Here is a 23,858-nt window from a genome sequence, read left to right on the forward strand (position 1 = left end):
ACTGAGAATCTAAAGAAATCTACGGACTCTCCAGAAAAATACAGAGAGCTACAGAGATGCAAAATTACAAAGTTTCAGAGGGGTCATGGACCTCATGGACCTCCTCTAAAGCCAGCCAAGGTCAACATCCCCTGTACTGACGCAAATTATTTAAGGGCAAATTCATTATAGAATACCAGAGGTAAAATAACAGAATTATGGTTTAACTATACATAACATAAAAATTAAATTTAGAAGTTACCATTTTAATTAGAAGTTATCAACATAAAAGGAAAACAAAACACATGTTCCAATATGAACTGTTTCTAACAATACTTGTATAGAATCAATCAGAATGGAACTTGGGACCTAAACCTACCTCTCCTAAAGTTCACGGCTGAGACTTACACAGCGCTGATTTCTCCTTTTACAAAATGTGAATAATGCAAGCTGCTCACACTTACTGTCTGAACTTTGTGGAAGACAGAAAGCAAGTTATTAACAAACTGATCTAGGGAAACTAAAATATATGTCCCTGTTCTAAAACAATTTGAAAGCATGGGTTAGAAGGAAAGTATGCTATCTTACCACTATTATCACTAAGATTAAAAAGAAGTAATTAGGTTGAATATTATATAAGCTTTGTACTACCACACATCTCAAGCTATTATTACAAGGTTTGATTAAGATTTACCTTCTCTACACTGTGGATGATTGCATGGTATGCAAATATACCTCAATAAAACTGTATTAAAAAAAAAAAATTTACCTTCTCAGTGGTAACCTTAGAGAGATCTTTGTACAAAAGTTTCCGAACATATTCCTGAAGAGGAGGACGTTTCTTTTTCACTGTCTTTTCAGCTGGAGGTGGGTTGCAGTAGTAATATGCATTCTCCACCATTGTGACATATCTTGCATCAAGATGCATGGCTTGTTTTTTCCTCATCATTTGTTCCTAAAATAAAGTCTAAATTAATCAAAACATGTTCATTCTATGATTTCTTTATTCATAACTAAAATTCTATTCTCAGTGATAAGAGATTTCAGGAGAAAAGCCTAGAAAAGGAAAAAAAAAAATCATGAGGTACATCTAAGAGTGTGTAACTAATTCTGTCATACCATTAATCATTTTTCGGAACAAATTAGTCCATGACTGCTTCACCTTAGCCCTCATCCAATGAAACATTCAGAGAACTTTGCTACAGATGTAAATTCACTTTAACTCTGCCAAAGGGTATGAATTCTAAGGAAAGCCATGCTCCTCTCCGTGAGTGGCTGCAACCAAGGACCCAGCACATCAATGGGAGGCTTGAGCTCTGGCTATTTCACATACAACAACTGAGAATCAATTTGTCCTCAAAGCTTATGCCATCCAATGTTATGCAGATAAATCTGACATACTTGCTCTATTGACAAGGAAACCGAAAGCCCCCAAGGCCTTATAATTGCTACTCAGCTCCAATCCAGAGGAGGTGACTAAAAAAACCACACCTAGTCCAGAGTTTCTCAACTTCAGCACTGCTAACATTTTGGACAAGATAATTCTTTGTTGCAGGGGACAGTTCTGTGCATCACAGGCTGTTTTGCAGCAACCCTGGCCTCTATTCCCTATATGCCAACAGCCCCCATTGAGAACCACTAAGTAGTTGAATAGCATCAAGATTACTGAATTCATTCATTCAATGTCATTCAACAACCAATTTAGTGGGCACTTATGTGCTAGGAGTTGGAAATTCAATAGTGAACAAGACAGAGATGGTTCTTACTTTCATGACGCTTAACAAATACTATACTTAGGGTGGTTTAGAGAAGGCCTCTGAGAAGTGGCACTTAAGTCAGGATCTAAAGGATGACAGAAAGTTGAGAGAAGCCACAGTAAGAGAATTCAGGGCAGAGGCAAGACAGAGCACACAGGCCCCGAAAAGAAAGGCCAGTGCACTTCCAACACAGAATGCCGTGAGAGAAGAAGTAAAGGTAGGAAGGGCTAGGGAATGGAATATAGGGTGCTGCAGAACATGGGAGAATCTGGGGTTTCAAGTGTGCAGAGGGAAACCAAGGACAAGCATCAAGCAGGGTCACAGACTGAAGTTTTGAAAAGATCACTGTATATACATGCTCAAGAAGGACAGGGACTGTTGTTTTTCACTACTACATACCAAGCACCTAAACCAGTGCAGTCTAATAATGGGAGGCACAATAACTGATATTTAATAGAAAATATGAAGAAATGAATGAATTTTTAAAAACACATTCAATCTTTCTTATGAACTACTTTTCCAAACATTAAAAACCATCATGTACTGGGAGAAAACTTTGCTATTTATGAGTTCATTTGTGGGCATACTAAGGTTCATAATTGTTTATACTGTCACCTAGTAGTTCTAAAATATACCTATTGTAGCCTACCTCTTATACTGACATCTATATAGTAGTTTGTGAATGTTTAATAAATGTCAAATCTCCCAAACGGATGAGAAAGCAGTTCCAAGTTTAACAGAGCTCAGGATAATGACCACACCTGTTAAGTTCTTTGGACAAAATATCAAGCATCATTTAACTTATAATAGTTTTTTACCTAGGTTAGTTCTAATCTGTTACTTAAACTGTTTTAGAACCATTACCCCCAATCAGGCGGGATGGAGTTACACACACACACCAAAATAATTTTAATATTAGCCAAGAATAATTTTGAATGCAAACCAGTTAAAAGGTTGTAGATGCTCCCAAGCAAATATGTATATATTTTAGTTTATCCCACAAGCACTGCTGTGCTTCAAACCATCTGTATTCCCATATCTCTGCGACTGGCACCATCATCCACTCAGATGCCCTAGACCGAATCTTGGAACTTACCTTAGAGCATTTTCTTTTTCCTCACCCTTTGAACCCCACAAGCAAGCCTCCTCTGTTCTACTTCCTGAAGTTTTTCATACAACTAGTTATTTTCTCCATTCTCCCATCCCTAGCCCAATCCATTTCTTCACTGATTTTCACCTACATTTTAAAAACAGTCTTTTGACTGTTCTCCCTGCCTCCAGTCTCAGCCACCTCATAGCTATATCCTCCACACCTTCTAAAAGTATAAATCTGATCATATCTAGTATACCTGCTTAAAATCCTTCAATAGATTCTCACTGCCATCAGGAAAAAAAACTCATGCTCCTTGGCAGAACACTCAGGATTTTTTTAATACCCTACCAGCTGCCTCATTCAACTTGTCTAACTTCTCCACCTTTAAGACTCAGCTCAGGTCTCTAAAATAAACATCACTTTATCCCAGAAAGCTTTCCTTATTTACCAAGCCTAGATTAGGTGCCTCATCTACCTATACCCCTCATAATCTATACTTACCCCTATTATTATATCGCATTTACCAAAATGTTATTTCAATTGTCTATTTACTTGTCTACCTCATTAGACTGTAAACTCCATGAGGGCAGGGACTTTCTTTTTCAGGTTTACATCCCAACTCTGACACAAGAGTTTGCACTCAGTAAATACTACAGAGGGGTCAGGTGACTCATTCAGTATGGCTTAAGTACTCCCTCTATGAGCCCATAGTATCTCTGCATGCCTTTAGTGTAGCACTTACAATGCTATACTGAATTACCTATTTAACCCCTGCCCTTTGCCATGTTGAGGATGGCAACTACGTTTCTTTTCTTAATAAACTCCTCCTACCCCACTATAACATCCCTGCAGATATGAGCTTAATGCCTGAAACATACAAGGAGCCTCCAAACCATTAAATGATAAACAAGGCTCCTGTTTATCATTTATATATTACCCAGGAATCAAGAGAATCAATGATAAAAGATAGTTGTTTTTGCTCTAGGACAAAAAAAAGACAGATTAGGCTAAGCAAAAGCAGGAGGGAATTTGGTTTTCAGCACTCTTATAGTGACCCATAAGGCCCTGCACATACTACCACAGCTAATAAAAGTTTTACCAAGCAAAAAATAAATGCAGAAGATTCAATATTATCAATCAAATACAGACATTCAAAGTACACTAAGTTCTCTGGACATTTACATGACACTTTTATATGCAGTATCTCATTTAATCTTACCAGCCTGAGCCAAACAGAAGGGAGACATTTTTCCTTGTTAAAAAAAAAGTTTGCCCTTAGGATGACCACCATATGATTAACATGATATAAGCACTTGGAAGCCAATTCTATCTGGATGACCTTCATATTAATATTTTTATGAACAGGTCACAGAAATAAGTTCACATTTTTCTTCATTTTAAACGCCACCGAGCCAACTTGAAAGGTGAAATCACTGCCCTCCCCCCTACATGGGATCAGACACCCAAGGGAGTGAATCTCCCTGGCAACATGGAATATGACTCCTGGGGAGGAATGTAGACCCGGCATTGTGGGACGGAGAACATCTTCTTGACCAAAAGGGGGATGTGAAAGGAAATGAGATAAGCTTCAGTGGCAGAGAGATTCCAAAAGGAGCCGAGAGGTCACTCTGGTGGGCACTCTTACGCACAATTTAGACAACACTTTTTAGGTTCTAAAGAATTGGGGTAGCTGGTGGTGGATACCTGAAACTATCAAACTACAACCCAGAACCCATGAATCTCGAAGACAATTGTATAAAAATGTAGCTTATGAAGGGTGACAATGGGATTGGGAAAGCCATAAGGACCACACTCCCCTTTGTCTCGTTTATGGATGGATGAGTAGAAAAATAGGGGAAGGAAACAAACAAACAAAGATACCCAGTGTTCTTTTTTACTTTAATTGCTCTTTTTCACTTTAATTATTATTCTTGTTATTTTTGTGTGTGTGCTAATGAAGGTGTCAGGGATTGATTTAGGTGATGAATGTACGTACAACTATGTAATGGTACTGTGAACAATCGAACGTACGATTTGTTTTGCATGACTGCGTGGTATGTGAATATATCTCAATAAAATGAAGATTTAAAAAAAAAAATGCCATCGGCAGAGAGTATGCAGGCACACAACTGGATTCTAAAAGAACATCATCAAGACTTCTGTAACTGCAATCCTGACGAAACAACAGCCTGTGCACAGCTCTTGTGAACACTAATTCCAACACGCCCCCCATAGCACACACACATTCTCCCTCCCTCTCACTCTTCAAAGCCCGCAAACAAATGTTTAGATAATATCAAAAAGCAAAATAACCTAACTGCTTAATAAACCTGACAACCATTTCAACATACTAACTAACTTAAGAAATAGTTTCTCTCTCTAGTTATTTTTTAAGTATCCATGTTCTTCTATGACAGACATTAGATTGCATCTTTGAGATATACCAAAAACACCCATAAAGATGTCTCTAACATAATAGGAATAAGACTAGTTGCTCAACTGTGTCATTTGTCAAAAGTTATCTGGGGCTGAACTTAATTCCCCTTTACAATTTGGTGTACTCACTGGCAGCCAAGTGAGAAAAATCCTACAGCTGCCCAGAGATAGCAGCTCATATGTATGGGATGTTTTATTTTAGACAGAGATGGTATATTCATATGGCAGAGCAAAATAACCTGCACTGGTCAATGTTGTCAACAACTGAAGTAATTCAAGAACCTTAGGCTCTTACCAAAAGTACGCTGGTCCTCAGGTGAGACTCTGGAGATCTGAAGAGAAATCTTCCACATGTTTCCAGAAGAGTGCATGCCATTTCAATATGGTGATGGGAAAAGTCCGAGAGGAGCATCTGTAACAATAATAATAATGATTAACACTAAGACAACACTTCAATTCTATTACAGAAAGAAAGTAATAAACATCTACAGCGGGTAACAACTTCTAAAATGTCAGTATAAAACTGCAGAAGTCAGTCAACTTCCGCTTAACAAATTTCACTGCTGGATATCTTTGAGTTCAATCACAACATTTTTATCTAAAAACTTCAATATACTGAATGTCTTTCCTCTTCCATAGAAATATGAAAACTAATTTCAAAGCCTTTTCTATATTTTTTAGATGCCACATATTTAAAAATATGCCACATATATAAATAACATTTTCTACATGGCTTTTGTTGTTTGTTTTGGTTTACATAACATTTACTTTTTAAAATTCGAATTACAAAAGTATTATTTGTTTTAGTTATATAAAATTTAAAAATGTAATGCATTGCCATTAATGCTTTAGTAGCTATCCTCCTGATTTTTCCTATGTGTATTTTCTAGACCAAAATAGACTCAGACATATTATATCATTTGATAACTTGCTTTTGGGGGGCTTCACAGGAGTATTTGTTTCATGTCCTTATTTAGCCTTCTATGACATGATTTAAAAGTTACTTGCTATTGTATAATATGAATTATATTAAAACTTGATTCTTATTTATTGGATATCCAATTTATTTTTCATTTCTTGCTATTATAACCAATGGTATGACAAACATCCTATTAGAGAATTGTCCACACATTTATGATTATTTCCTTATAATGAATTCCTATAAATGGAATTTCTATGTCAAAGAAATGTATATCCCTTCTACATATTTTTAATAATTAGTATAATAGCTAATGTGACGTGCCATGATTCCTTTTAATTACAGTATTCAGAAAATTTCCACAATCCCTTTTCAATGCTGCCTAGAATTTCCCTAAATGTGCTTTGTAGAATACCAGTTCTGAGATGCTCCAAGAAGGTTTAGGAAACTTATCTCCTTGAATATTTACAATGATTACTGGTATTTTAAATACTCTAAGGAATCATACAGGGGGTAAAAAAAACCTGTTGAATTTAGGGCTTTCTAAATGTTATTTGACCAATGAGACTCACCTTGTGTGATATACATATTAATATCCCAAGGAAATCAATTTTGAAAAAATTTTGTTATAGGGAAAAAGAACTTTAGGAAAGAAATGAACAATTCCAAACACAGAAGTATTCCATCTAAGTAGCACCCAGCTTTCCTACATATAATTAGTTACCGTTAGTTCCATTGTGGACAGCAAACAATCTGAACAGTTTCCATCTTCTGAAATTTGCTGAAGCTTTCTTGATGACTGATTTTGCTAAATGATCTGTGTGCTTTTGTAGACTGTGTAAGTTCTGTGGCTTTGGGTATAGTCAATTAAATCAAGACTGCCAATTGTGTTGTTCAGATTCTGCATATCCTTACTGACTTGGGTCTGTTCTTTCAGCTATCAAGAGAGTTGTTTTCATGTCTTTCAATATGATTATGGATTTGCTTACCTGCCCTTTAGTTGTCAAATTTTGCTTCATGTTTTACAGTTATGTTACTAGATGCATACCAATTAAGGCAGGTGATACCTCCCTGTTAAAATGACCCTTTCATCATTACAAACCGTACTTTATCTGTAATAATGTTTCATGCCTTAAAGTCCATTGTGTCTAACACTGAAGTCAGCTTTCTTTTCTTTAGTGTTCACAGTATATATTTTTCCCCATCTTTTTACTTCAACCTTTCTGGTCTTTATATTTATGGGTATCTGTCTTGCAGAAAGCAAATAATTGTTATTGTTTTAATTGAGTCTTATATTTTCAGGTTTTTATTTGCAGTATTTTGTCCTTTTACATTTAATGTGATTACTGATACAGCTGCATTTGTATCTATCATCTGTTTGCACATCTGTTTAATTTCCCTTTTCATTCCTTTCTTCTTTTAGATTAATCAAGTATTTTCTAATTATTTCATTTCTCTCCAGCACTTACATTGGAACTTAAAAACTGTCTATCAAAATTTTTCAAATAATTCAGCACTAACCTTTAAACAATGTAGTGTATCATTTTTTGTGAACATCTTAAACTTGGTTAGTTCTCCAATGAAGCGAACTGTTTTATTCTTTGTTTCAATATTTATCTGGTCCTTTTTTCGTACCTGCAAATTTAGAAGAAAAAGACACTCTAAGATAATTAGCAATTTGAAATCTCTGTGATAATATTGATTATTATTTTAATGTTTGAATTCACCCAAATATTTTAATAAATTGGCTATAATTTATTACTACACTTAAATTATTTTAAGCAAGTTAAGGCAAAATACACTCTGTAGAACACCAATTCCAGGATGTGCTCTGCAAAACAGTTCTACAGTCAAATAATTTGGAGATCTGTTACATTTTATCAGGCTTAAAGAGACTTTCAAATAAAGAAAACTGTTTAACTTAATCCAATGTTTCTCAAGCTTATTTGGCAACAGAAATTCCCTTTTTGAAATGTAACAACCATTACTTATGCTATGGAATTAATATTACAAGGAACACACTTTAGGAAATGCTGCTTTTAAAATACTGGATGCCAAGAGCTCACTTAAGCAAAACTATTATCAAGGCTTAGCTGGTATATTATGATTAGAAAGTACACTGTATTTTGTTTTATAAACTCACTACAATGAAACATTCAATAAACTCACTGTTTTTTTCTATCATAGGTCATGGTCATATGTCAAAATTCAAATCCTTTGCCAATATGAGCCCTTGACTTACAGCATACATGTCAAGAAACATCAACTGCCAATAAAACTCCATCACAACAGTACACTGTGAACTCACCAAGATGAATATAGTTGGATTTAACCCAGAATTACACTTCATCAGAAAACCAAACCTACTCTAGAAACCTTTCATTTGAACAACAATGACAACAATATGGTGGTGCCCTGAATTAGTTTAGTAGTCTCTCCTTTTCCAGAATACTATCCTATCTCATTTTTTTTTTCATATAAAATTCTGAAAAAGCAAAGATGGCTGTCATTCTGATTTAATAGTTAAAACAAACAACAAAAAAGAACATAAAGCCATCAAATGGCTTGACTATGGAACAGTACAAAATGGTCAGAGGACTCATCAACTGGGAGTTCTATACTACCCCCACAAGGATATGCTGGGATTCAACATACTGCCTAATCTCACCAGCAGCTGTATAATTCATGATAATACTTTATACAAGTACTAAACTTTTGCCTACCAAGACAACTAACATTTAAATGAAATTTGTCATTTACCTTTTAAGGACCTTCTTTCTACAGCAAGCAGATGTAGGTAGTTAGACCTTTTTGATCTTTAGTGATAACTTTTAAACAAAACCACATTTATCAATTTAAAAAATCAGAGCAAACTAGAAGAAGTTCACTACAACTAAATTTAATTGGAAGCATCAATAAAATTGTATCAATTAAACAAAACAAATGCAATCACAAGTTCAATTTCAATACAGAACTTTAATTATGTCATTTAAGCATATAACTTTGAAAATGATGCAAATAAGAAAATACAAATAACTATACTCTAGTTTCTAATGTTAAACAAAATAATACTGAATAAACTCTTACGCCTTACAATTCAGAAAACAGCACAGGCTTCATAAAGACCCTGTCACAAATAAATGTTTGATAGGCACTGCAGTTGAAAACTTCCTCATATTAATTTACCTTATTTTATCAACTCCTAGAATAAAGTATGGACTCCTAGATAAAGTATGGACTCTGGACCAGATTTTTGGATTTAAATCCTGACTGTATCACTTATTAGCTGTTACTTAAACTCTGTGCCTCAGTTTCCTCACCAATAAAATGGAGCTAATGAAAGTAACTTACTTGACAGACTGTTGGGGGGTGTTTTGTGTGATAATACATGTAAAACACATAAAACAGTACCTGGCACCAGTAGGGGTTCAATAAACATTAGCTATTATTAGCTCAATCCACCTTTGTATATTTGTATCTCTAATACATGGATACTAAACATTTACTAAGTGGACAAATAAATGAAAATGCTTAATGTTTAAAAGCACTACATTAAGAGAAAGAGCAAAAGATCTACAATCAGAACTGCTCAACACTTGTGGCTGTTTTCTGCCACTTTTTTTGGATATATAATGTTGGAAAAGTTACACCAACCCCCTGAGCCTGTTTGGCCTCCTGGTAAAATAAGGATAAAGATGTTAATGGTGGTGGTAACTATAACACCAACACTTACTAGATACTAAGAAATTAATATACAAAACAAAAGAAGAATGCAAAACTTTTTAAATGATGTTTAAGAAGTGTTTTAAATAACATGATAAAATGTTTCTAAGCTAAATGAGAAAAAAAGAACAGAAAATAATTGTACATACAATAAATTCACCCCTGCAAAACTACAGAAAAAATAAAGAAAACATATCAAATATTAACATGGTTTACTTTTATGTGACAAAGTATATTTTTTTATTGCATCTTTCTACTTTACAGATTTTTCTAATTACCCAAACTGAGCATGTGTTTCTTTTCTAGTCAAAGAAAAATATAAACAGACCAAAAAAAGTATAAAAAAGATTTCAAAACCTGTATACCGAAGCTGAATCTTAAGGGGGAGTAGGGCTGGGAAATACATTTATATATATTTTTTCATCTCCTTGGATGATTCTTGCTGCATACTCACTCCAACAATTGCTTTGGGGCATCACACTATTTTAAGTTCTATTGAGCATTGCAGTTTTCAAAGCATGTAACATATATACTGATTTATCTGCAGTAAATATTTACATTAACTTCATTCTTAAATATTATAAAGATTTTTTAAAAAGTGCCTTCTAAAAAGACAAAATTATAGAATTTTTTAATGAAGTAAGTATAATAATCAATTATCTCACTCTCATATTCAGATGAGAAAACAGAAGTCTTTTAAAAAGTCTGTAACTTGTAAAAAGAGCGTAACTTATTCTGACTCCCCAGTCAGTATTTTCCACATTTGTTGAACCTTTATGATCAAAGATATATCAAAACAAATCTGCAAAAAGTAAATGCAGATGAATTAACAGTGAATTTTTCTATATATTTTTAGTTCAGTAATGCCTCTCGTAAGGTTTCATTTATATAACCTATCATCCTTAGCAAACATAAAACTCATGTATTAATGATAACTGAAATTTAGGTTACAGGAATAGCTAAATTTACATGCATTAATAAAAGTTGTTCAGATATGTCAATACATGAAAAACCAGATTTCCTAGACCTTCCATTACTCCCCCATAGGAAGAACCCTCTGCCCCAAACTGGCTCTTCATGACCTCACTCAAAGCAATATTATACTTTCTTTCCCCCATAATTTGCTCATTTTGTTTATATGAACCTTTATTCATTCAATCGTTCAATAGCCTCTTCCGAAAGCCTACTAAATGCTAAATACCAAGCAATCACTGAATCTATAAGGAAATTTGCCTTCCTGAGAAATTTTTTTTTTTTTAATTCTATGGATCGGTGCTCTCCAAAGTAGGGTATGCAAGACTTACCTACTGGAGTGTGGGGAAAAAATCCTGGAACTTCTATTCATATGGTGTTTTATCTCATAACTTTCAACTTATTTTTGTATGTTTTATAATATATATATAATATTTGGTACAATTGCAAATATGTACAATTTACAAATAAATATACCTATATTGAGGATATATATATACAACTTATAATAACCAAAAGGAGGCTCCATCAAAAATGCTAAACTACCGCTAATTTAAAATACGCTAGCTACTGAGGATGACTTGCTTACATTTAAATAAAAGCTATCACCTTCTTATTAAAGAAGTAGGCTCATTATTGAAAATTTGGAGAACAAAGAAAACTAGAATGGAAAAAATACAGTCCCACCATCCAAAGATAGCCACTGTTAACATACTGATGTAGAATTCTTTTCTATTCTTTCCTTTCCAAGCATTTTAATATAACCAAATTTATTATATGTAAGGTTTTTTCTTGCCTTTAAAAGAAAAAAAACTTTTTCCATCCATGATATGAAAACTTATTTGTAAAATCCTTTTCACTGGCTCTGTATCATTTCAGCATTGTGTGATTCTATGCCATTTTATTAATCTACTGTTGGGTTTTAGATTATTTACAGTTTTCCCCTATTAGAGTTCATAATGTAAATAAAGCTTTTTTGGTAAATAGGACTGATTACTTAGATTCTCAGAGCTGTCTAACATATGACTGTCTCTGAGGACCTTGAAACATGCTGCAAAGGTGTGTCTTTAATTTGCTACCTATATAGTATATAAGAATGCTGGTTTCTCATTTCTGTCACCTTTACTAATCTGTCAGTCAAATTAGTAAATCCATTGTTTTAAATAGAATTTCTTTGACTACCAGTGAGATGTCATACAGTTTTGTTAACCAGCTCTATTCTCAACTGAAGCTCTTAAGCACAGGGCAAATATGATCAGACCGTGGCAATACACTGGAGCTAGACAGAAGACAAAAACAGGGAAATTTGGTTAAAAAGCTACGGATATTGCAAGAGGCAGTAGGTAGGAAGAAAAGATGCTCTGTTTGAGGAGGTGTCTTAAAGAGGTAGTGTCAATAGAGTTTGGTGAACACTGGCTCCTGAACGTCAGAGGGGCAGAAGTAGAAGAATTTATCCTAGTGATTGGATAACATATGACACTGCAAATTTACAGAGAGAATACAGAAGCAAATTTGAGGAAGTGAAAGATAAAGTGAAGGATATTGAGAAGAAAACAATAAGTTTGTTTGGGGGACATATTTAGCGAGAAGTACATGAGAACTTAGGAGAAGGTCCTGGCATAAGATCTATATCCAGGGTTGTTGAGAAATAGATGTTAATTGAATTCCAGGTAGAATATGTTCAGTGAAAAAGGAAGGGGAAGGAAGAAAGCCTGGAAATTCCCAATATAAACTTAGGAAAAAAGGCAACAAAGGAGATTGAGAATAGTAGTCATAAGCGAAGAACCAGGAGAAAGTGATAGTACAAAAGGGACAATTATTATTATAATGCTATTATGTTCAGGCACTGTCTGGAAAACTTTACAAGCACTATCTCATTTGATCCTTAAGAACAGCCTCTTTAAGAAGGTACAATTATTATCCTATTTCAGAGACAGGGAAACTGAGGTTTCCAACACTCAAGTAACTTGGCCCAAGTTACAAGGTTAGAGTGAGGATGTCAGATTCCTAAAAAGTAGGAGAGTCCAGGAGTTTAGAATCTGCAGGGACATCAACTAACATGATGAATTAGTTCAAGTGCCCTTTCTTCTCTTTCTTGAGAGCAGTGGTTCCCAAAGTATACTCCTGGAATTTTGATACTCTTCCAGTTGTAATGAAGTATTGCACCAGTCACAATAGGAATGCAAATTCCCCCAATCCCACCCCAATTTTCAAAGGAGGTGAAAAAAGAAAAATTACAAAAGGACAGAATTTTCTTAACTTTAGTTTTTTACCAAAAGCACCAATTATGCTTGAACCAGCAACTTGTGTTTTAATTTTGGATTTCGTTGAGGGATGCAAGCATATAACTCATATAACACCAACAGTCCACTAGCAAACCAGTTCCTTGTTTGTATGATGGAATTAAATATATCAACAAAATATCATGACTTCCTATGCATCTGTCACTAAGCTAGCAGCATTTACCAAAGTGTGTTCTTTGAGGGATACATACTCAATCCCTTCCAGGAAATTCATAGTGCACATTAACCTATCAAAGCTTTGAGAAACCTTACAAAATAAACACAAAACAAACAAACAAAAAAGACCCCAAAGCAAAACAGTTTAACTTAATTGATTACAGTGTTTCTAAACTTTCTTAAACAGAAAAGCCTTTCCTTGCTTAATACTATGTATGAAAATCTCGGACATACTTCAACAAAAGCTGCTCTAGAAAAAACTTAACTAAAAATCTAGTAATAAATTACATCTTTGCAAGAAGCCTTCGAAGATCATTCCATGCAACCTACTTTCTCCTTCACTTTCTAATGATTCATCTGGCAGCTAAGCATGCAATTCCTTTTAACTATTATATTTAGGGCTTAAATTTTTATTTTACTCTCGCCTTTTTGAGCATTTATGTTTTGTCTCCCTGACCATATTGTGAGATCTCTGACCTCAGAACTGTCTGCTCTTCTCTAAACACTGAGCAACTCTAATGATGTGCACACGCAGAGTGAGCACGTAAGCACATCATCAGCAGGGAAACACTGCCTGATTTTATTTCCATTCCCAGTAACTTAACATAATTTTAAGGTCTCTAAACGTTTTCCCATTGGCTAACATAAACACCTGAACTTCCTATTTTTTTCAGTCAGTGACCTATCAATGACCACTTTTGGTCAACTCTAGTAGTTCACTTGAGCATGTCCTGCACTGCAAGCTCCATCACTTCCGTGAGATGACTGGGGACCGGGGGTGTGGGAGAACCACTAAGACACAGTGTGCCAAGACTCCTGGAACTGAAAAGGAAGGCAAGCTGTCTGGTAACAGGACCCTAGCTGTTACCAGGGTGCTCTTCAAAACCCTCACCACTATCCAAGGTAATGACTCTTCAGGGAAGAGTCTGTCAATAAAAATGTAGGCTACGATAGCTTTCACTGAGTTTAGAGAACTTATAGAACCTCTTCCGCCCCATGACATTTGGACCCCAAACCTACACAGGTCTCCTACCAGGCCACTGTGCCGATTAGCCAAGGCAAATCTTATGGGTCTTCTGGGAACACTAACAAGCAGTGCTGGCTGTCCTGATCTTGGAAAATGGATTTTACTTTACAAAAGCAAAAGGAGTAATTATAGTGAAAGAACAAGGTAGCAGCAATGGCTCACCTCTAAGTTGGAATATACCTTACCAATTTTAAGCTTTGTTCAAAAAGAAATTAGAATTCCATAAATTCTGAACTGTTACAACATTATCAAATTTCAAAAATATGCTTACCAACAAAATAATTATGTTCTTAAACTAAAACTACTAAAGAATCCTCACTCAATTTATAAGTATATATATTACAAAATAAATGCTTAAATACATACATGAAATCTGAAATCCCCCCTCAGCATGGAACAAAGATCCTCTGCTACATCAGACATGCAGGGATGCAATGTAGCAACCAATCTTGCATAAAATGGTAGCAAATCCAACCTGCAAAAGTTACATGTGATATGTGTAAAAGGAAAAACATACCAGAAATAATTCATTTTAAAATTTAAACTTTCTCAGATATATTCATACATTAAATGAATATCAAAACTAATAAGCACAGACATGCCTATTTACTGCCATTATACTGAAGCCTATGGAAGTTCAATTTGTCTTGTGAAAGTTTATCAATAGTCTGGTATTTTCCATCCATTGCTTTTATCATACAGCTGAAATTTCACTGAGTATGTCATTTTGATGAAATATGAAACACCAAGTGAAGAAAATAGTAAGTTTTGACATGGCTTACATTTTTAATCACATAAATGCTGAGTAACTCCATACTTACAAATCTAAAGGTAACTTAAATAGTGCAAAGCAGAATCCTTTCAGATCATTCCCTTCACTGATTCAGGGATAAGTTGTTTGGAAACCTCAAAGTCTGAAGTAATAGGTAACCAATAACCAAAAAGGCACCTCAGAAGCCAAAATAATATCATAAAAACCACACACTAACCTATGTATTTTACTCATTCTAAGAACCCACTCAGACATTCATACTCTTCGCACCAAGCTTGGCTACAGCTCCAGAGCCCTGCTTGAGCCACTACTCCAGTAGCCAGTGCCAATCAGAACCAGCCCACAAGCTAAAATGTATCTTCCATTCCTGCTGCAGATATTATTTTAAAAAACTCAATTACCCAATGATTCAACACATAGCAGCTCAGAAGCTGGAGACGAGAAGCAGTGAGGAACTAATAAAAGCAGCTGCACTGGCAGCAGCCAGTAATGGAAGCTGACAGTAAGGAAGGAAACTACAAACTGCAATAATTAGACATGAGCTCAGAAACTGTGATACCCTGGCATCATTCAGAACAGAAACAAATAATCCCACAAGTCTTAATTATTCCTGAATATATCACTATACTATAGAATAATACATGAAAATGGTTTGATTATCAGTGAAAAATCCATATACCAGGAAAAGTTTAGAATTACAAAGATCTGGAAAACTTCCAGCATGAACAGACTAAGCCTTATATAGAAGAGACAGGGTGAAGAAAGTAAAAAAGAACAGAGATGAACTATAAAGGTGGAGTTAAGGGGAAGAAATGATTAAATTCAAGTCTAAGAGTCCCCAAAACCTTGTGTTCTTTTTTGGCCATTATAATTTCTGGAAAAAAAAAAAATTAGTTTTTACTAATTTCAGACCCTGTCTTAGGCATTTTATATTTATTATTTAACTTGTTAATCCTAACAACAACCCTATGAATGGATATTATAATCACCATTTCACAAATACGGTAACATACTTATAGAAGAAAATGTTGGATATGTTGTAGTAGTACCTCAATAATTTTTTAAATGTAATCATATACTCCTTTAAAGAAACACTGAAATTATTTAAAGATCTGAATAAAAACATTTAACATTAAAATTTAAATGTTTATTTAAAGATTTAAAAGTTTCATCAATTGGAAGTAAAGCTATCACAGAAAATATACAAACGTGGGTTACATCACTTCTTGATAATATCACAAAAACGAGGTATTTTTGTAAAGTTATTCACCCTAAATATTTAAAATTTTCTTGATGTACGCTAGTGCAAAGAAAGTGGGGGCAAATGAACATTTAATTTTACTGCATAATAAATAGGTTTATACCAATATCACTTACTTTCCAAATTCCCTAATTTTAATTAGAATATTAGGCTCTTTATTTTCATACCTATGTTAGCAACAAATATTCTTTTTCTGATCATAATCAATTGCCAAATTCAAATATAGGACTTTAAACCTGTACCTAGTTCTATCATTCCTTATTGCCACAACTACAAGTCAGAAAAATAAATAAGATGCAAGAGCTGCAGTCATGGGATAACAAAGAACAATACTAACAGAGTTAGGACACCCAGGTTCTTATCCGACCCCAAAAAGTACTTCTGTGATGTCATAAACTGACCTGACCTCATCTACTAGCTGCCCCCCTTCACTCTGCTCCAGTCACACCAGTCCCTCACTAATCCTGGCTGTCAGTCTGTTCCCGCCAGCTGGAACACTCTTTCCCCAAATAGCCAGGCTGCCTACTTCCTCACTAAGGTCAAGTGTTGGCTTACATGCCACTCCCCCAGTGAGATCTAGTCTGAATACTCCACTGAAACTGCATACCCATCCCGCCCCCACCACTCCCAACCCCCTTATCCTGCACGGTGATTTTTAAAGTAGCTTACCACTTTCCAACACGTTACATAATTTACTTATTTGTTATGTTGATTATCTCATTTGTCACCCCTCCACACTAGAATGAAAGCTCCATGGGACATGGTTGGCCAGCACCCAAAACAGGGCCTAGAACATAGTGGGTGCTCAATATCTATTTGTTGGAAAAATCAGTGACTCTGGTATCTATTAAGTATTGTTAGTTTTCAGTCTGAGATCTTCTTCACTATATTAAGGAAATAGCGTTCTATTTTTATATGAATAACATTGAGTTTTGTCAAATTTCATATTTTATCCAACAAAATCTAGTTTTTCAAATACCTCAAGCAGTTAAGGGGATAATTATATGGTTTCTTATTTTCCCTACCAATGTGATATATATGAACAGATTTCCTATTTTAAAGTATCTTTCCATTCCTAAGATCAGTACTCTTTGATCAGGCTAGGTTATTTTTCATATTAGTATATGAATTTGATTTGCTAGTGTTTTACTTAGAATTTTTATACCTACATTCAAATATCAGAATGGTTAATATTTCACTTTCTTGCTTTATTTTGTTAAGATTTTGCCTACTTTCCTTTGCACTCTGAAATGTGAAGCTTTCTATACTTTTCTATGATTTGGAGCAAATGATTTGTTCAATGAAAGACTGAAAGAACTCAGTCAAGTGATCTAGTCTTAGTCTAAGATAAAACAGACAACATTTTTTCATTAGCATTAGTCTATGTACGTATTCTACTTTGTCTTGAACAAATTTTAGATATGTCATTTTTTTTTAATCTTATCTATCTCAGAGATTTTCAAGAGTTTTAAAAATATTTCTAGCATAGCATCTGGCTAATTTCTTAAACTTTTTAATATTCTTTTTCTTTTATTTTCTAAAAGAAGCTCCTCTATTTGGATATTTCTAAGCTTTTATTCAGAATTTTATAAGCTCGTTAATTTTTAAAACTGATTTTAATCTTGGCTGTCTTTTTCAATAAGGTTTGAAATCACTGCACTTAGCATCAAAACATTTTAACTAGACTATGTCATTTCCCTTCTCATCTCAGCCCGTCATTTACATTTTGCTTCATTTTTTCTTCTTCCAATTAGCCTAATCTACTTCAAAGCTTTTTCCCAGCATCAAAAGACAGTCAAATACAACCACCCATTTTAAATTAAACCAGTTTGTGCTATCTGTTGAGGTAGAAATCAGTGAGCTAACACATAGGTAAGTGCTTTCACCTTTAAGCGATTAAAAAAAAAAAAAGATTTAAGAGTTCCTTAGGAAAGCTTAGCTTTATAAAACCTTTCCAGGTAGACAGTAATGCTGGCTTTTGTTTCTTTTGGAAGTAAAGTTAGATACTCCATTTTCTCAGAATCCTCTACCCCTATAAACTTAACAAATACTTCTGAAACTAACAAGTTTCTAAAACCCCTCTTTTCCCATTATTCCTTTAACTTATAATATGGATAGCTGAAACTAAATGTCACCCTCCCCCCTATTGAAGTCTCCCAGTTCTGTGACTCTGTGTTCACTACTTCACAAAATAAGAATCCCTTAGGTCGTGAATCAAGTAAATTGTACCCTTGTCAATGTCAGTCCTGCTTCCGCATACTGTTCTGTCTTTTCTGACTCCTGAAGAACGCAAGCCCAAAAGAGAACATAGCACTCCATGCCGTACAGAGCATGTTAATTTTAAGTTATTTTAAAAACAAAATAAAAATTCCAATCAAGAGCAATTTTCTGCATTCAAATTTAAGTTAGGTATAGGTTTATTATTTGACTTTTCTGAAAATCAGCTAGAAAATAAACTTAGATTCTTCCTTTACTTTAAAAACTGAATTTTATAATCTAAGAGAATGAAAGTATTTTTACCAACAGTTAATGAGTAAACTACTTAAATCTAATGCTTTCTTCTTAAACAATAAAACCCTGTTTACATTCTAAGGTCGCCTGAATCGCGCACATTAAGTATACTACTAGCTGTTAATGATCACCAAATTAGTAAACACTCAGTCACTAATTATAAGCAATAAGAAGTAACAAGAATGCAGACACACACACTTTTGTCAATGAGTGGTAAAAAAGGAATTCTAACACATTTTTATTTCCTAATCAATCAACTCTCAAAAACAAATTTCTACCCTTCTTTTTCTCTTTAGAATCTAAGGATTTGACTTTTGAAAGCTATTAATTTATTCTCTGTGCTCAAAAATGCCTGGAAAAAAAATGCATGTGAAAGAACACTGTCAGTTCAATAAAAGAATATAAAGGATTTTCTTCACTGAAAACATGTACGTAGAAAATGATTCCAAACAAATGAAATACAATAAACAAAAGACTGGGGTCATTTACTCTGAAATCAACAACCAAAATTTCCTGGTCACTTTTTACAGAATGCTGTGTTCCCAGTGCAACAGCGCCACCAAGTGGTATAACATGCAAATAGATTTAAAAAAAACTACCCCTTTCACAGTTCCAAATTTAGTGAGAGTAGGTCCAATTAGAAGTTTCTCACAAAAACTCCAGCAAATTCTCCTAAATCTGGTTCAGAGAAAGCTGTTCAACAAACAAATGAAGCACTTCACTTCTGAAAAGTGTACTGTTTCTATTAATCTAAAGAGGTTCTGGACATCTACCTGCTAAAACCTGGTTAATCCCTGTCACTTCAAAGTCACCACCAGGCTCATCTATATTTAAAAAACTGAGTTAAGAAATTCCTAGGTATTTTCTCTGATTCTGATTGACTTTAGAGTTAAACTTCCGCTTAGGTAAGTCTTCTGAGATTCTGGGAATGTCCTATATCTTGATCCAGATGATGGATATTATGTATACTTAAGATGTATATACTTTATGTAAAATTTCAATTATCTGTGTGTTTATATAGCTATATTAGAAATTATCTATAAGATGACATGCAAATATCTTACGATTGGGATTTCTAATCAATTTCATTTCTGTGGAGTCCTTCAAATTAATAGGCTGAAAGATATAATAACGCCAGTCTTTTGAGATTTTCTAACTATTCATTTGATGAATTAAGAATAAGAGCATGACTGAAAGTTAAAACACTGATTTAGAGCAGAACTTTAAGAACTGCAGATAGACTACAACAAATTTTGAAACTTTTGTGCTACAAAGATACCATCAAGAGTGGAAAGACAAGTCACAGAATGGGAGGATTATCTGCAAATTATGTATCTGATAAGGGATTTATACCCCAAACTCAATCATAAAAATACAAATAACCCAATTAAAAGGGGGGCAAAGGATTTGAATAGACATTTCTCCAAAGAAGAGATATAAATGGCCAATGAGCACATGAAAAGATGCTCAACATCATTAGTCATTAGGGAAATGCAAATCAAAACCACAATGAGATACTCACTAGGTTGGTTATAATTAAAAAGTGGGCAATAGCAAGTGTTGGCAAGGATGTGGAGAAACTGAAACCCTCATACATTGCTGATGAGAATATAAAATGATATAACTGCTGTAGAAAACAGTTTAGCAGTTGCTTAAAACATTAGAGTCACCATAAAACCTATCAATTGCACTCCTACATGCCAAAAAGCAGAAACAACCCACGTTCATCAACTGATGAATGGATAAACAAATTGCGGTGATTCACAATGGAATATTATTCAGCCATAAAAAGGAATAAGTACTGATACATGCTATGACATGGATAAACCTTGAAGTTCATGTTCATCACTTTCATCATGTTGAGTGAAAAAAGCCAGACACAAAGGACAAATACTGCATGATTCAATGTATATGAAATGTTCAGAACAGATAATTTTATAGAGACAGAAAGTAGATTAGGGCTTGTGGGGGGGGGACAGGGAGGAAAAGGGAATTGACTGCTAATGGGTACAAGGTTTTTTTTTTAGTGGGGACAAAAACGTTCTAAAATTAGATTGTAGAGAGATGGTTGCACAACCCTATGAATATAATTAAAAACACTGAATTGCACACTTTAAATCGGTGAATCATATGCTATGTGAATTTTTATCTCAATAAAGCTAGTTTTAATCAAGAAAAATAATTTTAAAGAACCTTAAGTACTATCTAGTTCAATGTTTCCTAAACCAAATTATACAGAATAGGTAAAACAGCTAAATTTTCTACCAGACTATTTACAGATATACTTTTAGAGTCTCTAAAAACTATTAAATAATTAATTCTGGTTTTGTTAGTACTTTTGTTTGTCTCAGCTCAGACTGGATGGGCTACATGGATGGGGGAAGGGACCCCAACTACAGAAAAGAACAGACTCAAAAGATTTCATGCCCTTAAGGGTAGGAGGTGGGGGTGGTGAATGTCACAGAAAGGGGGAGGCACAGCTTACAGAAGTTGTCCCAAGGAGTCCAGGTGGGTATGAATGGTTACTGAGGCCAGGAGCAAGGAGAGTGCTTGCAGAAAATGACAGAAGTATTTCCTTGCCCTCCCTTTGTCCCACACATAGTGTCCCTTCCTGCCCCCAAAATCCAGAGAGTTCAAAGAGTAACTTGCCCCCACCCCATAACACCTGCTAACTGGTCACCCAGAATATGCTAGCCTGCTCACTCTAGACCCAACCCTCTTTACACCTCTTTTCATGCTTTTATTCTCTTTTATTCAAAGAATGGAGGAAGGTTTGTGAGCCCAGAGGAGCGGAGAGAGAGGAGACAAACAAACAGTCTGTCAGGAGACTTGATTACTCTCTTTCTATCCTGGCCTTCCTAGGGACCAAGCCCTCCTCCTCAAAGGACAAGCCAAACCTTTCAGGTAGAGTAGAAAGATGCCTGAGTTTTACAAACTCTAAATAGAAGACCTCCAAAATTAAAGGCTTTTCAGATCAGTAAAAATATACAGCCAACCAGGAAACATCAATCTGGTCCAACACATTTTTCAGATCTGAAAAGAGACCTCGGCTTTCCAAGTCACTCAGTAAGGAACAAGAAAAAGATTAAGACAGTTTTATTTAAACACCGAGCTCTCTGAAAAAGACTAGAGTACTATTCACACTAGAAATGCATGAAAATTAGAAATTTAGTCTTGTGAAAATCAGAGGGTTTTTGATACCATTCAATTGACTGACATTTGCATAAAATATAAAAATCTCAGTAAAGAATTTCAGTTAAAGCTCCATATAAATTACATCCTCAAAAGACTGTCCTTTACCATCAAACCATAATAAATATTTATTTTCAATAAAGTAATTTACTTGAGAAACAGAAAATGTAATGACAAAAACAAATACGCATAAGTATTTCTATAGCAAAGGCTAACCCAATGCCCCTACGCACTTCCCTGCATCCATTTCCCAAATGTTCTTGGGCCAATGGGCTAGAAGTGAAAAAGGTATGCTACTGCTTGTCTAAGGATCCTGGGAATGGGTTGGTTTTACAGACTCTTGTCCCATACCATGACAATCCTGGAAGCTCAGGCAGCACCATCATCCGAGTGTCATCCACAGCAAGGGAGTTACTCTGGAGAGCTCCCCCCAATCCATAGAGGACTGACTGAGAAGCCTAAGATTGAAGGTTGAAGGTATTTTGGTTACCTCAGCATAGCCTATCCTATGCTGGCTTAAACTTCTCAGGAAAATGAATGGCCCACAGTGATAGGGCTTAAACCAGTTTTTCAGTTCAGTGAAGCTACAACAATTTTAACATAAAGAAATCATAAACCTTGCAAGAAAAGTAGAGGAATAATTGTTTTCACTGCATTTTTAAGATAACAAACTAGATTATCACAAAATCCTAAAAAAAAAAGTTATCTAGTTACCAACTAAACAACCCACATACATTTTCATATATTTATCCTTAAGGCATCAGTTACTAATTTTGGTGAATGTTGGCAACCAGAGTGAGAATTATTTTTTAAACGTTAATTTGCAGTTTAAAAATTGCATTAGAAGATACAGTATAAATACGACAGTATGAGAGAGCTATTTCCCTCTAAATTACTCAGAAATCAACAACAAAAACAACAGGTAGGGGGTGGGGGTGAGGGTTGCAAGAGACATACAATGTGTAAACCTTAGTGTATATGGTCAGGCTGAAGCTGCCAAATCAGTGAAGACTCAGTGCAAGATAAAATTTCAGCAGAAGCCATGTGTTCTTGAGAAGTGAACAGGGAATAAGCCCAAACAGGGCAGATCTTCAAAAACGCCACATACACACTTCTCAAAGTGATAAACTGACATCCCTTACACATAACAGGAGCTTGGGATCTGAAAAGATACAGAAATTTAGCAAACACCACACATACATAAAGCTGCCAAGCAAACAGGGAAATGATCCAAAGAGACAAGTATCAGAAACAGTGCAAAAATATACCCTGACAAAAAAAACCTGTTAAAGATAAAAATATGAGCCAGGGAAATCAAATGCCTTATATATAATAAAGAGGACCAGCCAGCACAGCATCAGTACAAGTAAAATAAAATAAAATGTTTTTAAAAATTAAAACTAAAAAAAGAAAACAGTTTCTCAAAACCTACCAAAGTTCACCAGAAAAATACTGCCATGAAACAAATTCTGAGCAAAGATTTTGCCATGATTTTTAAAACACTAAATGAAGCTGGAAGGAAGGAGGTAAAAAAAACACCATCTCAGAGATGAAGAAAGCAGTGCAGGGAGAACAGACGTTACAGAAGGCTGAGTAACAGGCACAGAGGATGGAAAAAGAAGACACTGAAAAGAGATGAGTAAGAATATGATAGCAACAGAAGATAAGCAAAGGGCATTTTACATATGCTGAATTGGAGTACCTGAAAAACAAAACCAAACTGAGAACAGATTAAGTATTTAACGATATTTAAATAA

General features: G+C 34.8%; 1 protein-coding gene across 3 annotated transcripts in view; it reads right to left on the reverse strand.

Moving 5' to 3' along the window:
• The window catches only part of UPF2 (UPF2 regulator of nonsense mediated mRNA decay), a 144,975-nt gene that overhangs the window by 73,007 nt on the left and 48,110 nt on the right, over positions 1-23,858 (reverse strand). For all 3 annotated transcript variants that reach the window (XM_037845227.1, XM_037845225.1, XM_037845226.1), the window contains 4 exons: positions 14,732-14,840; positions 7,706-7,819; positions 5,561-5,677; positions 749-934 (listed from right to left, as the gene is read on the reverse strand). In XM_037845227.1, coding sequence (XP_037701155.1) covers positions 749-934; positions 5,561-5,677; positions 7,706-7,819; positions 14,732-14,840 — 526 coding nt within the window. The remainder of the gene's footprint in view (positions 1-748; positions 935-5,560; positions 5,678-7,705; positions 7,820-14,731; positions 14,841-23,858) is intronic.

This window comes from Choloepus didactylus, chromosome 8 (genome assembly GCF_015220235.1).
Source record: "Choloepus didactylus isolate mChoDid1 chromosome 8, mChoDid1.pri, whole genome shotgun sequence".
NCBI lineage: Eukaryota > Metazoa > Chordata > Mammalia > Pilosa > Megalonychidae > Choloepus > Choloepus didactylus.